This window comes from Bipolaris oryzae, assembly GCF_000523455.1.
Source record: "Bipolaris oryzae ATCC 44560 unplaced genomic scaffold scaffold_64, whole genome shotgun sequence".
Taxonomy (NCBI): domain Eukaryota; kingdom Fungi; phylum Ascomycota; class Dothideomycetes; order Pleosporales; family Pleosporaceae; genus Bipolaris; species Bipolaris oryzae.
Genome location: NW_006911340.1, coordinates 1 through 14,928, shown reverse-complemented (window position 1 = coordinate 14,928; position 14,928 = coordinate 1). Strand labels below are relative to the sequence as shown.

The window sequence follows — 14,928 nt, the reverse complement described above, 5'->3', positions numbered from 1 at the left end:
GCGTATAGTACGACGGAGGGGGAGGGGGGGAGGGAAGGGATCCGCGGTTGGTGTGCGGTCTGGCAAAGGTGTATGCGTACGCACCCCTAGGAAGAAGGAAAGGAAAGGAAGGAAAGGCGGAAAAGCAATATTGGCTTCTGACTCCCTTCCCCCTCTCCCTCCCTTTTCTTTTCCCGGACATGGTGTTTTTTTTGGTGTCAACGTCCTATCTAACTTAATTTCCCACTAACTAAATCTTGCCCTCATCTTGCATACACCGTGTAGTTGTGTAGACGTGTAACGTACACACACACCGCATTTCACACCAAAAAAACAGCCTATGACGCCAGCCTAGACACGCCACTTGCGTAGGTGTAGTTACTTACTCTCTCCGCTCTCCCCTAAAGCCCCTGAAAAGAAACTTCTAGAATGTGGATACGCAGTAGACCTCGTGCCCAATTCGAATCAAAAAAAAAAAGGGGGGGGGGGGGATGTTGTGGATATCGTAATCAAGGCCCAACTCAACCCAATTTTTTTTCCTTCTTTCCTCTCTTTTCTGTGCTTTCCCTTTTGCTTTTTGACGGCTACTTCTTCCGCACATGTAACTTGCCTTTTGCGTGCCGCATGGTAGAGTAGACATACGCATGCGCACGGATGTATGTGCATATGCAGATGTAGGTGCAGGTGCAGGTGCAGGGGCGGATTGCGAATTGCGGGTTGTTGTACCCGTGGAAAAAAGCAGAGAAGAGAGAGAGCGGCGGAAAAGAAATGGGTTGGGTTGGGTTGGGTTGGAGGAAGTGGATGAGAGTTGATGCACATGGAATCCGTAACCTCGCAGGAAGGAGTAGATGGTCTGCTCGAAGAAGATGCATCTCATCCTAAGTGCCACCTATTCTTTTCGTAAGAAAGAAGAAAATGAGGGGGAATGTGGATTTGGATGTGGATGTTGTGGTACAATTGTGGAGTGTATGCAGGGGCAAGTGCTTACGCTCGTTGCTTCTTCCATTCTCTTTTTTTTCTTCGTCTCGGCAACCATGGACGGGATTACGAGGTAAGCACAAACGCAGGAACGAGAACGAGTCAGGTTAAAAAACGGTTGGGGGGAGTGGGTAAAAAGCAAAAAAACATGCAGAGGACAGGTAAGAACTTACGACTCATGGAAGGAAGGGGAAGGTGCTACCCCTTCAATGGTTTCCAAAATGGTGGACTTGGTCATCCTACACACTTTCCCTTTCAGATTATGAAAATGCCAAACGAATGGGCTTCAACGCAGCACAAAAAAAGCATAGCACTTTCCGAATAATCTCAGTATCCAATTGTGATTCATTATTTCCAATACCGCATATGTTTCTGACCTTCGTCAGACCGTATATGCTAACTGCTTCCACACATACACACACACATGTGATTAATGATCCTGAGCCAAAATCAGAGCTCTATCCAGAAACTACACAACAATGATAGAGAGATAAAGAGAAGTAGAAAAACAAGGAGGAAATATACATAGAGATACACAAACACAAACAACAAAAAATGATTCCAACGGAGAGAGATGTCGCCCAAATTGCTAAATGCAACAAAAAACACAAAGACGACGCTTTTAACTCCCTTTGACATGTTGGAACAAAACGCCTGGAAAAAAAAAACTCCAGACTCGTTACAGCCGAGAAAACAAAAATCAAAGACGAGGCGGCGTATTAGATTATGCCACAGGAGAGGGAGATGGAGATGGAGGATCCTCAAGAAGCTCATGCCTTGAGAGAGATTCGGACAGATAGAGATGGATGTGTGATGTGATGAAAATAAACCAAGGCTGAGCAAAAATAGTTTGGGTATAATGAGAATGTTATCTGTGAGACGCGGCGGATGACAGAGAGAGTGAGAGAGACGTTACGCGCTCAATGCGAAATGATGCATTTTTTTGGTCATTGTGCCCCGAAATCTCCCGGTCCTTGGTTGGCAAAGATGTAGCTTTTGGGTTGAGGTTCATTCGGCCGTCGCATAAAATTCCCTTGGGCAGGATTAGTGCCCTGAGGTGGGTTGTACTGATGTACTAAAAAATCTGGCATGGCAGAGACTTGAGGCGCAAAGGGGACATTGTGGTGAATGCCGCTCAAGGAAAGGTCTTCATAGTTCATATTCCCACCGGACATGTATTGTAGACTGCCGTCGTCAGGCTGGTTTTGCGTAGAGTCAGGTAACGAAGGTCTCCTGAAATGCGAGGGCTTGGGTTGTTGAATGGTCAGATCAGTCGTGGAGCGAAAACCTGCTCGTATTTGGGGTGGCTGTGCGTATGGTGTCCTGTGAAAATGTTGCTGAGTCGCTGGTGCTGATTGCGGCGGTGTGTCGCGATAAAGCGCATCGTTGACGAAGCGAGATTGCAGGTCCATGGAGGATGAGGGCGGCGAAGTAGTCTTGGCAATGACGTTTCCAGCCTGATCCGAAGACCAATTCGTGTGCATGCTCTCTGGACTGTTGTGATCAGGCATGGCCGAATGTGGCCTGATTACCGCTGCACCGCCCCAGTAGTTGCCAAAATCCTGTGGAGTCAGCGGAGTCGGGGGTGCCAGACTGCCGCCTTGGCCTATGGTAGTGTTGCTCGAGGTGGAGAAGGTTCGCGCAAACTTTGGTGATGCCGCGGCCTCGGAGAAGCTCATGGCCATGGGAGAGCGCTGTGCTGAGCCGGGCTGTGACTTTTGTACACGGCCTCCAGCATTCCCAATACCTGTTGAGCGAATCCTGCGAATGACCTTGTCGTTGTTGCCGCCTGGCGAGGGCATGGGAGCAGAGTACGAGGCACTCCGCATTGCCGTCGAGCTGAGGTTGATGGGACGCTTCTGCCGCCTTGCTGCGATACTCGACGATTGGTCGGGAAGCGAAAACTCATCTGGGGTGCTATTCCTGATGTGTATCGCATCCATGTTAGTGGCGAGATTGCTTGTCGACGAGTTTCTGCGACCAAAAGCATCTTCGCGAAAGTGCGTGGGGATGTCGAGGTCAGAAGGCGCAGCACTGAGCCTCCGCACTTGCTCGGGTGTGGTCATGATAGCATGTGAAGACGAGTTTAGCTGTTGGTAGAGACCGTGCTGTGAGAACATTTGGCTGGAGCCATCCTGAGGCCAGAAGGGAAGCGTCTGCTCCGAGGCAGATGCCTGGCCAAGGTTGTAGGGCGCAAACTGGTCCTCTGGTTCCTCGGCGTGCTTGGGTTGCGCCAGCTGGTTGGGATCCTCTGTCCAGCCAGTGTAGACGGAATTCAACGAGGCAATGGAAGGGGGAGTGGGTCCGTTTGGAGACTGGGTGGTGGCTGAAGACTGGGTGCTATTGTAGGGGGAAGCGCCTGATGAGATGGACCCTGTGCTTTGTTGAGCTTCTGGCGCGCTTGAGTTGCAGGTATCAGTAGCTGTCAGTGCGGAGTAGTCGACCTGAAAGTCGGCAAAGTTATCAAATTCGGGATGCGATGGGGCTAGGTCGCCAGACATGGGAGCCGACACGGTAAAGGCAAGGTCACTGGAGTAGGCACTAGACAGACCGGAGGTATCAAAGGTAAAGTCGGACTGTTGAGCATCGGCAGGCAGGCCGCTCTCATGCATGTAGGCACCGTTGGTGGCAGCCATGATGGAGTTCATAAGGTCGTTGGGACGATAGGCTGGTGCGCGATCAACCTCTGGCATGCAACGGAACATATCGTATTGCTGCTGCTGCTGTTGTTGCTGAGGCTGCTGTTGGGGTTGGTGCTGGTGCTGATGCTGGTGCTGCTGGGGTGCTTGTTGGGGTTGGTGGTGCTGGTGGTGGTGGTGCTGCTGCTGCGACATGTGGGGGTTCAGGTCGAGTGCCGAGGGACCTTCGCCAACCTGGACGGGTATGGTTGCAGGGCTGATGTCTGCTGTGGAATAATAGTCTGGCTGCATGAGCATGTGGGGATTTTGCTGGTCCTGGGGATGAGGGTAGTGGTTGGGCATGACGGGCGCGTGCTGGTGGGCAAAGGGCAGGTTCATGGTCATGTTGTATTGGTTCATGAGCTTCTTGCGGTCCTGCTTGACCTTTGCGCGGCGGTTCTGGAACCAGTTCTGCAGGCATGTTAGCAAGGCTGGGAAGAGGGCGTGGTGGGAGTGCCGGGGCGACTCGCATTGATCTTGTCGAGGGGGACGCCGAGGCGGGTAGCGAATTCCTTCTTGACATTGGTGCTGGGCTTGTGTTGGGCGAGGAAATGCTGCTCGAGGATGTCGTGCTGATCTTTGGTGAGGCGGGGCTTGACATCGCTGCCGGGCTGCTTTGGCGCGGGAGGTGCGGTCGTTGAGGCGGCGCCGCTGGGATCCATGTTGCCGCGTCCAGCGACAATGCAGCGCGAGCGGGCGGGATGGGGCGTCGCAGTGAGCGAGGGAGGTGGTGGTGTTGGCGATGTTGGCGGTGGTAGTAGTAGTGACGGCAGTGGTGGTAGCGGCAGTGGTGGTGGTGGTGGTAACAGTGGTAGTGGCAGCGGTAGTAGGAATAGCAGCGATAGTGGTAGTGGTAGTGGTAGTGGTAGTGGTAGTGGTGGTAGTAGTGGTGGTAGTAGCCGTAGCAGTCGTGGGATTCAGGCGATAGGCAGGATAGGCAGGATGTGCGTAGAGCGGGCACGGATGCGCGGGCTGCACCACACGACGGGGGGCCGATGGCAGACGAAGTAGCGAGCGACAATGACGACTAAGCGACACGGGGGAGAGAGACGGAGGGGGGGTGCAGGGCGGCAATAGTGGATAGGCGCTATATCTACGAGTTTGTGGAAACGAGAGTGTTCAGCGCAACGGCGCAGCGCAGTAGAGCAGGCAAAAAAGGGCACGAAGCGAGAGGCGGACGGGGAATGAAGGAGCCTGGCGGGTGGTGGTGGGAGGGTGCTAGTAGGCATAGGTAGGGTAGGGTAGGCAGGGGAAGGGAAGGGTAGGGTACTGGCTGGGTGCTGGCTGGGGTGCTGGTCGCTGGCTCGCTGCATCCCTCGCTCTGCTGGCCTGGCTGGCTCGCTCGGTGCTGGCGGCGGCGGGCGGCTGGCGGGTGCTTGGTTGGTCGGAGGTGCCAAACGTGCTCAGCCACTGAACCCCCCCTCCCCCCCAGCGCATTGTGCCCGTCGACACCAAAATAACCAGCCCTCGTCAGTCTCCACGCACCCCCTCGCCGTGATTCGACCGTCTGCGTCCGGCGGGTGCGGGTGCCAGTGGGTGGATGCCATGGACACTCCAAGCACGCTGGCCATGCGGGTGCAGCGCGTCATTGGCCCGCCGCCCGTGCAGTCTTCACATCACACACACCTACTTGCTACTTGGATGCTACGCCTACCTGCTACCATTTACACACGCACTACTACTCCTACTACCATGTCTTCTTCTGTCTATCCAGTCCTTTCAACACACATGCGCTCAGCACCGCTCGACGCCCTCGCCCGGCAGCAGAGCCGCGTGTGTCCCACATTCTGAGACGAGGGCGGCCCATGTGCTGCAGCCCGGGCCTCTGACCCCCCCGTTCGGAGAATATGGGATGGTCTGGTGGGTGTCAGTGAATAAGTACTTAGCATCCTGTCTGAGTAGTAAGTAAGTACTCCTGGCAGCTATAGCCTGCCTGGCTGCAATATACTCGACGCATGGCCTGGCCAACCCGCCCGTCTCCTCTCCCACGGTCCACGTCAAAAAACCGTCCTGGTCCACCGCCCGCGGCGTGGCTTCAACGTCGACGCCCGGCTCGTCGCCTGTCTGCTTCCTGCGTCCGGCCTGCTGCCCAGCCTTTGGGTGGCGTTGCCCGTCGCCCATTAGGTGCGTGTACCTGTGTGTGTTCATGTGCATGTGGGTGTGCCTCTCACTCTCTCTGGCGACTCGCCGACCACATTGGTGCCAGGTGCCAGGTGCCAGGTGCCAGGTGCCATCTGCCAACCGCCCCCCGGGCCGAGAGTCGCCTTTGTGTGATGGACCGTCATGCCCGCCCGCACGGCCAAAGGGGCATCACGCATCACACCCGCCCATACATACACTAACTGTACTGTCGACTTACCACTTACTTACACTGGTCTGGTCTTGACTGCTTTGGTTCGGAAGTCGGCGCTCGCTCGATCTCTCGCCCGCGTCCGCTCGCGCTCAAGCTGCTGTTCCTGCGCGTACCTTGCAGCAAGGGGGGGGGGGCTTCTCACCACCACTCGCGGAACCCCAAACTGGCCCCGGCGCCACCGTCCTACAACCCTTTGCATTTGTGTTTCGCCCGCCCCTCGTCGACTGACCAGTCCAGTCTGAATCCGCCAGCCCGCCAGTCCGCCAATCCCGCCCTAGTCCTAGTCGTCCTAGTCCCGCCTACCCACGTCCTCACGTCCTCCAAACCCTCCCCCTCCGCCGCCTGCTAAAGGCTGCCGTCGACCTGACCCAGCCGACCAACCCCAACTGGCCCAAAAGGAATACACAGGCCACACTGCAAGCCCTACAATTACTCCCTCGTCGCTGCCCGCCAACCATCCGCTCCTTCCACCCAATTGCCCCTCTCCACCAAACTCTGCCCGCGCCTTTGTACTCTACATACATACACAAAGCAAAGAAACAACCAACCCTCGCCCTTGCCCTCACCCCTCGCCCTCGCACTCATCCTCCTCTTCGTCCGTCATGACTCACCTGCCGATGAATGCGGCATCTCATGCGATGCGACACAACGTGAATCGCCCGGCCAAACAAGGCTAGGCCCACTGCAACCGCCCCCCCCTCTCCCCTCCAACCTCCAACCCCAACTGCTCATTCGGCAAGGCTGGTCTGCTCACGCCAGGCTGGGTGCATGCGTCAGCTATTTCTACCCACCTACATATGTACGGACAGCACTCGACACACCTGCGCTGCACTCTAGTCCCCACACACATACAACGTCGAACCACCTCCTGCGTCTCTGACTCTAGCCGAGTAGCACCGCGTGCACACGGCACTCGACTCTCAAGAGCGCACAGTAAGCAGAGCCGCAGAACTTCCACGCCACCAAAAGTCTAAACTACCCGCCCGCCCTCAGCAACAAACGTCTACGAGTACACCTGTCCCCTTACCTCCTCCCTCTCTCTTTCCCTCCCTACACCAACGCATTTGTGATGACAATCTCACCCTCCCCCGTCGTCTTGTCCCATGACTGAAGCGTGACGCTCCCCATGTCCTGAACAATGTAGTCTGCCCCAGCTTCCACAATCTGTTCTAGCGTATGTGACGTGTGGAGACCCACCACCACGAACCCTGCCGCTTTGCCTGACCGAATTCCTGCTGGCGCGTCCTCAAAGACAATGATGGAAGCCTCCTTTTTCTGCAGCTCCAGTTTCTCCGCGCCCATCTGATAGCACGTGGGATCCGGCTTGCCGTTGAGGACGTCTTCCGCCGTCACCAGGTTCTTGGGGTGTGCCAGCCTCATCACGTCCAGCCAACCCTGTACAAGCGGACATGTGCCGGACGTCACAATGCACCACGGAACACCCTGTTCCTCCAGCTTGTCCAGCAAGGCACGAGATCCGGGAATCTCAACGGCATCATGTCCGAATTCCTTGGGTACCAGTCCCTCGGCATGGCAAATGTCTGTTTCGTTTAGTTGCAAACATTGACAACATGGGTCCACCCTGGCACACTCACACTCCCAATTAGCCAGCTTCGGCTCATAGATCTTGAGCACGTCGATAGATCTCCGCCCGTGTGAAGTTGCCAGAATTACTTCGGGCGCAACTCCAATCTCCTTGCCAATCCTGGGCAATGCGCATGTCAGCCTCGGCCTCCCCCATCTGCTTCTCCCTACTGTAACCTACTTGTGCCAGTGTTTCTCGATTGCAACCGTCGAGTCGATAATCGTACCACTGTTATGCGCTTAGCCACCATTGCCGACACCCCACGAACCTCGTCACCTACTCCATGTCAAAGAGCTGCCCAGTCAGTACCTGTCAACATGCGGTCGGTGGTTCTTCTCACTCACCAAGCCATGGCATTTTATTGTCTGCGCCGGCGCCGAGAAGTTGGGCTTTGATACACTCATTGTTGCTAGCTTTTGTAATATCTCTTGCTGAGCCGAAAATGTTGCTGAATTCCAATTGACGGTGAAGGTAAACTACATATGTACGCTGTAAGACAACGCCCTACTGGTTAGCCACGTCGGGCATCCTATCCGATGTTTTTCCGATTGTCATGCAGCCAATCACAATGACGACTCCATGCGGCAATCTAGCTTACAAAAGTCACTGTTGTAAACCAAGTGGGTTTCTATGGAAAACCACAGATAGGAAACTTATCCGATGTGCGAATCGAATAACCACATATGCCTGATTTGTTTTTGCGTGCCTGCAATCATGTGACTACCATGCAACTTGTCGGCAGTGGGGGAGTGGTGGAGCCGCGCTAGGAGGGCGGCAGAGAGCGGCAGTATTTTCACCTGGCGAACTTTTTTGGAAGATGTCGAAATTTCGACCTTGACATCCAGACACAAGCCCAACAATCCACAATGAAGGTCGGAAGTAAGACACGCACCGGAGGACGCATACCGAGCAATATTGACAAAAAATACTAGAGCCGAAATCAAAGCGCGTACCCGTGCGCCTGCGCCACAAGATTGAAAAAGCGTCAGCGGCCAAGCAGAAGAAGGCAAGAAAGCTCGCAAAGAAGGTACGACACTTGCGCATCGCTACAGCACTCATCTAATTAATGCGCGCAGGATCCGACATGGCGAAGTAAGACCAAGAAGGAGCCTGGCATTCCCAATCTGTTCCCCTACAAAGACAAGATTTTGGCAGAGGCCGAGGAGCAGCGAAGGAATCGAGAAGAAGAAAATGCGCGCCGACGACAGCTGGCAAAGGAGCAGAAACTGAACGGCGCTGTTACTGAGGATGCCATGGAGGACGACGAGGAGTTTGAGCAGTTTGATGCCGAAGGCGACGAGCTACTCGCAGACGACAGCAGCGAGGATGAGGATTCGATGCAGGTGGTGCGTTTGCCCAGCTGTTCCGCAATGCGTCAGAATGCTAATACATATTAGGACAACAAACTGAATCCCATGGCTGCCCTTCTGGCTTCTGCGAAAGCACGCGCCGCTGAGTTTGAGAAAAAAGACAATGATGCAGACGCCATGGAAGATAGCGAGGAAGAGGATGATGATGATGAGAGCGGAGGAATCAGGGTCCGCAAAGACGCATCAAGAAAGCAGTTTGACAAGGTCTATAAGCAAGTCGTTGACTCTGCAGACGTTGTCCTGTACGTCCTTGATGCCAGGGATCCTATGGGAACGCGATCGAAAGAGGTGGAGCAGGCAGTCATGGCAGCGGACCGTTCAAGCAAGCGCCTGATATTCATCCTGAACAAGATTGATCTTGTCCCTCCGCCAGCGCTTAGAGCATGGCTCGTTCATCTCCGCCGATCCTTCCCCACCCTTCCGCTGCGCGCATCCAAGCCTGCACCCAACGCAAAGACCTTTGAGCACAAGGACCTCACTATGAAGGGTACATCGGAGACTCTTTTCAAGGCCCTCAAGACTTTTGCAGAGTCACGGCAGCTCAAGCGCTCAGTCAAGGTTGGAATTATCGGATATCCCAATGTGGGCAAGTCTTCGGTGATCAACGCCTTGACGTCAAGATTAGGAGGAAGATCTGCCGGTTGCCCAACTGGCGCCGAGGCTGGCGTCACTACCAGCTTACGAGAGGTCAAGCTTGACAACAAGCTCAAGCTGCTAGACTCCCCTGGTATTGTCTTCCCAAACACTGAAGGATCCAAGGAGAGCAAAGTACAGCAACAGGCACGACTGATTCTCTTGAATGCCGTCCCACCCAGGGAAATCGAAGACCCCATCCCAGCTGTAACACTCTTGTTGAAGAGGTTGTCGTCCTCGGAAGAATTGTTTGCAAAACTCATGGAGGTTTACGACCTGCCCCCGCTGCACACCATAGGCAACGACAGGACGACCGACTTTTTGGTTCAGGTAGCAAGGAAACGAGGTCGACTTGGCAAGGGTGGAATACCCAACATGCATGCTGCAGCACAGACTGTCATCAATGACTGGAGAGACGGTCGCATTCAAGGGTGGACAAGCCCGCCCAAGTACGTGCCCACCGAGACTGCAACGACAAAGACGGCTCCCGCGCAGAAGGGGGGACTTGTTGGTGACCAGAAGGAGATTGTCAAGGAATGGGCTGCCGAGTTCAAGCTGGAAGGTCTTTGGGGCGACGACTCCAACGACACTGCAGCACCAGAGGCCATGGAAATGTAAGCATGTTACCACGAGAGTCGACTGGCGAATTGGCGTTTGTATTTCACTGCAGTACTGGCTTTTCCCTCAGAAGAGGAATCAGGTCTCGACTAGATATCAAAATCATATCATGATAGCCACTTTACAACCGTGTAGCCTCCGATTGATGAAAACTTTGCCCAATCATCCACATTCTTCTGGGCCGCTACTGACCGAACCAAAGTGCGACATCGGCCACCAGACCGACGAAAAGCTCATTTGATGCTGTAGCTCCACGCCGATTGTGGTGCGCAAGACATGTTCGCTACCACAGCGGCGATCATCTGCCCCACACTAGGTGTCGGCTTTCGTCGGCTCAACCCCAGAGCTCATTCGATTCGAGCTTCACAGCTTGGGATACATAACGAGAAGCCCCAAACTTTTTGGCTAATTGACATTCCAAATCATCTACAATGGGTTCTGCAAAGGGTCTCCAGCCGCTTCGCTCTGCTACAAAGACATTGAACGCACTGCCCACAGCTTATGCTGGTGCGCAGGTTGCTTCACGACGATATGCGGGGACGCTTGCAAACTTCAAGATTCCCACTGTTAACAACGAGCCAAACGTAAGTTGAAGACATCGTGAGATCTCTGGAAGATGTTTGCTAACTAAGAATTCTAGCAACACTACGCTAAAGGCTCGGTCGACCGCCAGAAGCTTCAGGATGCGGTTGCACGCATGAAGAAGCAGGGTCCTGTAGAGGTCCCTCTTGCCGTAGGAGGAGAATATGTGAGATGGAGAATACTGACATGGCAATTTCATCTCACTGACAACTTGTAGATCAAAACCAATTCTATCCTCACTCAGAACAACCCCTCCTCCCACGCCGACGTCATTGCCAAGTACTCTAATGCCAGTCCAGCGGACGTCAAGAAGGCCATCGATGCCGCATTGGCAGCAAAGCCAGCATGGGAAGCGCTCCCCTTCGCCGATCGCGCTTCAGTGTTTCTCAAGGCGGCAGATCTCATTTCCACAAAGTACCGATATGAGATCATGGCAGCGACAATGGTGGGACAGGGAAAGAGTGCATGGCAAGCCGAGATTGATGCAGCAGCGGAGCTGTGTGACTTTCTGAGGTTCAATGTCAAGTACGCGGAAGAGACATATGGCCACCAGCCAGTCCACAACTCTCCCGGTGTATGGAAGTACGTGCAGTCGCTGTTTACAGTTGAAGAGCAAAGCTAACTGAAATAGCCGTGTTGAATATCGACCCCTCGAAGGCTTTGTCTACGCCGTATCCCCTTTCAACTTCACAGCTATTGGCGGTAACCTTCCTGCAGCCCCGGCTCTGATGGGCAACGTCGTTGTGTGGAAGCCATCGCCATCTGCAATTGCCTCCAACTGGCTTCTCTACCAGATTCTGATCGAGGCTGGTCTTCCACCAAACGTCATCCAGTGGGTCCCCGGTGACGCTGTAGAAGTCACCCAGGAGGTTCTCTCTCACAGGCAATTCGCATCCCTGCATTACACTGGCAGCACAGCAGTCTTCCGCCAGCTATACGGAAAGATTGCCAACGGTGTAGCCGAGGGCAAGTACCAAAGCTACCCCAGGATCGTCGGCGAGACCGGCGGCAAGAACTTTCATCTCATCCACAAGGACGCCGACATCCACAACGCAGCCATCCAAACCGTGCGCGGCGCCTTTGAGTACCAAGGCCAAAAATGCAGCGCCTGCTCCCGCCTCTACGTCCCCGAGTCTGCATGGCCCAAATTCAAGGATATCCTAATCAAGGAGGTCTCCGCCCTGAAAATCGGCGAACCCTCCGACTTCTCCAACTTCATCGGCCCCGTCATCCACGAAGCCTCATTCAAGAAACTCTCGGGCGTAATCGATGACGCCAAATCTGATCCCGAGCTCGAACTCGTCGTCGGTGGCAAATACGACAGCAGCAAAGGCTACTACATCCACCCTACCGTGTACCTCACCAAAAACCCCAACCACCCCCTCCTCTCCCGCGAACTCTTCGGCCCCATCCTCGTCGCCTACGTCTACGACGACGCCGCCCCGGACGCCTTCACCAATATCATCCGCCAAATCGACGAGACGTCCGAGTACGCTTTGACGGGCGCTGTGTTCGCAAAGGACCGCGAGACGATCAAGTTTGCAGCGGATAAGCTAAGGAATGCCGCGGGTAACTTTTATATCAATTGCAAGTGTACGGGGGCCGTTGTGGGCCAGCAGCCCTTTGGCGGGTCGAGGGCCAGTGGCACAAATGACAAGGCAGGAAGTGCGAATTTACTGGCGAGATTTGTAAATGTGAGGGCGGTTAAGGAGGAGTTTTTGCCCACGGAACGGGTCGAGTATCCTAGTAATGAGGTTTAGAATGGGATGTGTGAAGAAAAGTGAGAAAAAAAAACATAAAAAAAAGTTTTGTGTATTTGGAAAGAAGGCCGTAGTGGTTGTGGTGGTAGGAGAGAGAGAAGCTTTTTTCTCTCCTTTTTTTTGGGCGTTTTTTTGGGAGATGACATGAATACTTGGGTATGAGGGTTATGGATATGAAAGGTTATGAATTTAGGGCATAATCATCTATCGTTTTTTTTTGGTTTTTTTTTTCACAAAATATATCGAGGATCAAATCAAGTATGTAACATCATCAACATCTCTCTCTCTCTCTCTCTCTCTCTCTCTCGCTCCACTAACACTGTCAATCATACGGATTTGATGTATATCAATCAAATCTCTAGAACCACCTTTTTCGCCATACATACACACATACACATATACACATTCCAAAAAAAAACCCCCTTTCACGGCTACAAATCACGTGCAACCTCTTTCACACCACCACCACCGCACCCAAATCCCAAATCCCAAATCCCCAAGCCCTACCCTACCCACACACATGCCAACTTCCCTCGCACCACCACTCTTACCTCGGCAACCCCACTACCCTTCCCACACACACGCACATACACACACACACACACACATGACTCGCTCCACCGCACGTCCCCCCCCCTCCCATTCATCTTCCCTCATTTCTCATTTCTCATTTCGCAAATTCAGGGTTACAAGCATGAGTGCATATATGTATATATTTGTATGTATAAAATGCGAAACGGGGCAGATTGAACCTCTTTATACCCAGTAGGGATTGATGATTTTTTTTATTTTAATTTTTTTTAACTTACTTACATCTGGTGTGTAAGGTGAAAAATAAAATAAGATAGGGTGGAGCAGGAGAGTTTGGGGGGGGAGAAAGGATGTTTTGAGGGGTTGTAGATGAGAAGGGAAAAGAGGGGCGGTGTTTTGTTTCATGGTTGGTTGGTTGGTTACTTACTTACTTACCTAGTGTGCTACTTATGTGTAGCATGGTAAGTGCGGGCTGGGAGGGGAAATGTTGCTTGAGGGGAGGGAAGGGTGGATTGAGGTTGGAGATGGTTGGGCGGTGGTGACGGGGATATTTTTTGGGGGGGGGGGAGTTGAGGTTGGGTTGCAAAGGGGAAAGGCTCGATGCGAGAGAGGGAGCTGAGGGAGCGGAGCCAAGCCGGGAATCAACTACGGTTTTGTTTAGGGTTGTGGCGGTGACGGGAAGGTGCCTTTTAGGTTAGTTTTGCGGTTAGGGGAAAAGCTTGACTGGGCGAAGGGGTGGTGCCTGGTTTGTGCAGAGCCAAGACCCGAGTGGGAGGACATGAACTCTTTTTTTGTTTGTTTCCTATTTTGAAGGTTAGGTTTTGGGGTTGGGGTTTCCGGAGTTAAGAGGACGTTTGACGAGTAGTGGATTTTTTTGGGTTGGGCTGGAATTTGGGTGTTTGGGGCTAGGGGTGTTGGAGAAGAGATGAGATACAGGGGGTGGAGTGCTTGGACTTTTGTGGAATTGTGGACGTGCGGATATATGTAGGGAGGGACGGAGATATTGGGCTAGGGACTGTGGTCATGGTGTGTATCTGTGTATTTCTCTTATCTCTGTGGATGGACGGAGGGGTGATCCTAGCCATGTCTCCTCATCTCGTATTTCAGAAGTGGAGGTGTAATTGAGGAGAAGGCGTATATGCATACATACTATGTACACGTAGTCGTTTACGGACGAAAAGAGACAATGGTGTGGTGGATGTGTGACTAACATGATATTAGAAATCCAAACGACATACGTACGAAGCACATGTTGGGTCGGAGTCGGGACAAGAGGTTCAGTCCGATGGTGGCGTTAGAGTAGCGCGACCGGAGGCGGGTTCTGGCGTTAAACGCCCTACGCCCTATATCCGTTCTATGTCCAAACCAGTATGAACAGCGTAAGCTGGTCGAACTCCGAACTCCGCATTGAGTCGCAAGTTGCGAGTAATATAGTTCAGAGGCTGGAGCGCAAAGGGAGCTCCAACTTTTGGTATGCACCCAACTGGCTGGTTCAACTTGTTCCATTCACCTGGTGATTGATCAGCTACTCGGTCGCTTCCAAGAGATTCGTCCGCCAACGGTGTGAGATCTTCAGCGCACGCACGTACAAACCCGTTGCATGCGAAACGGCTGCTATGGATCATCCGCACCATGGTAGAACAAAGGCTGTCCGACCCTCCGACTCGACTCGTGACACCCCCCTCCCAGCGGAGATCCAGCATACATACGCGTCGCAACTCATGCACAGCGGAGCGCGCGAGAAGCGAGAGCGCGAGGGCGGGCAAAAGTGGAGCATGGAATTTCTCGTAACGTCCATCCCTCCGTGGCGCAAATCCCTGTGTGCCGCAATCGGCCAATCAGCTCCCAAGTTTTAGGAAGA

The 14,928-nt window shown here is 53.5% G+C and overlaps 4 protein-coding genes across 4 annotated transcripts; 2 read left to right on the top strand and 2 right to left on the bottom strand.

Moving 5' to 3' along the window:
- Positions 1-1,904: 1,904 nt before the first annotated feature.
- Positions 1,905-4,297, bottom strand: COCMIDRAFT_5248 (uncharacterized protein; the record flags this gene model as incomplete). Its single annotated transcript, XM_007689724.1, has 2 exons — positions 1,905-4,046; positions 4,127-4,297. 2 exons carry the CDS (start codon positions 4,295-4,297, stop codon positions 1,905-1,907), a joined length of 2,313 nt encoding a protein of 770 aa, XP_007687914.1.
- A 2,741-nt stretch (positions 4,298-7,038) lies between these two features.
- On the bottom strand, positions 7,039-7,977 carry COCMIDRAFT_5247 (uncharacterized protein; the record flags this gene model as incomplete). The annotated part of the gene is made up of 5 exons (XM_007689723.1): positions 7,039-7,529; positions 7,584-7,693; positions 7,754-7,801; positions 7,854-7,867; positions 7,918-7,977. 5 exons carry the CDS (start codon positions 7,975-7,977, stop codon positions 7,039-7,041), a joined length of 723 nt encoding a protein of 240 aa, XP_007687913.1.
- A 462-nt stretch (positions 7,978-8,439) lies between these two features.
- COCMIDRAFT_36716 (uncharacterized protein) lies at positions 8,440-10,194 on the top strand (the record flags this gene model as incomplete). The annotated part of the gene is made up of 4 exons (XM_007689737.1): positions 8,440-8,452; positions 8,506-8,600; positions 8,650-8,919; positions 8,971-10,194. 4 exons carry the CDS (start codon positions 8,440-8,442, stop codon positions 10,192-10,194), a joined length of 1,602 nt encoding a protein of 533 aa, XP_007687927.1.
- A 431-nt stretch (positions 10,195-10,625) lies between these two features.
- Positions 10,626-12,536, top strand: COCMIDRAFT_5245 (uncharacterized protein; the record flags this gene model as incomplete). The annotated part of the gene is made up of 4 exons (XM_007689722.1): positions 10,626-10,778; positions 10,835-10,942; positions 10,994-11,358; positions 11,408-12,536. The coding sequence occupies 4 exons, from the start codon at positions 10,626-10,628 to the stop codon at positions 12,534-12,536; spliced, it is 1,755 nt and encodes a 584-aa protein (XP_007687912.1).
- Positions 12,537-14,928: the final 2,392 nt, after the last annotated feature.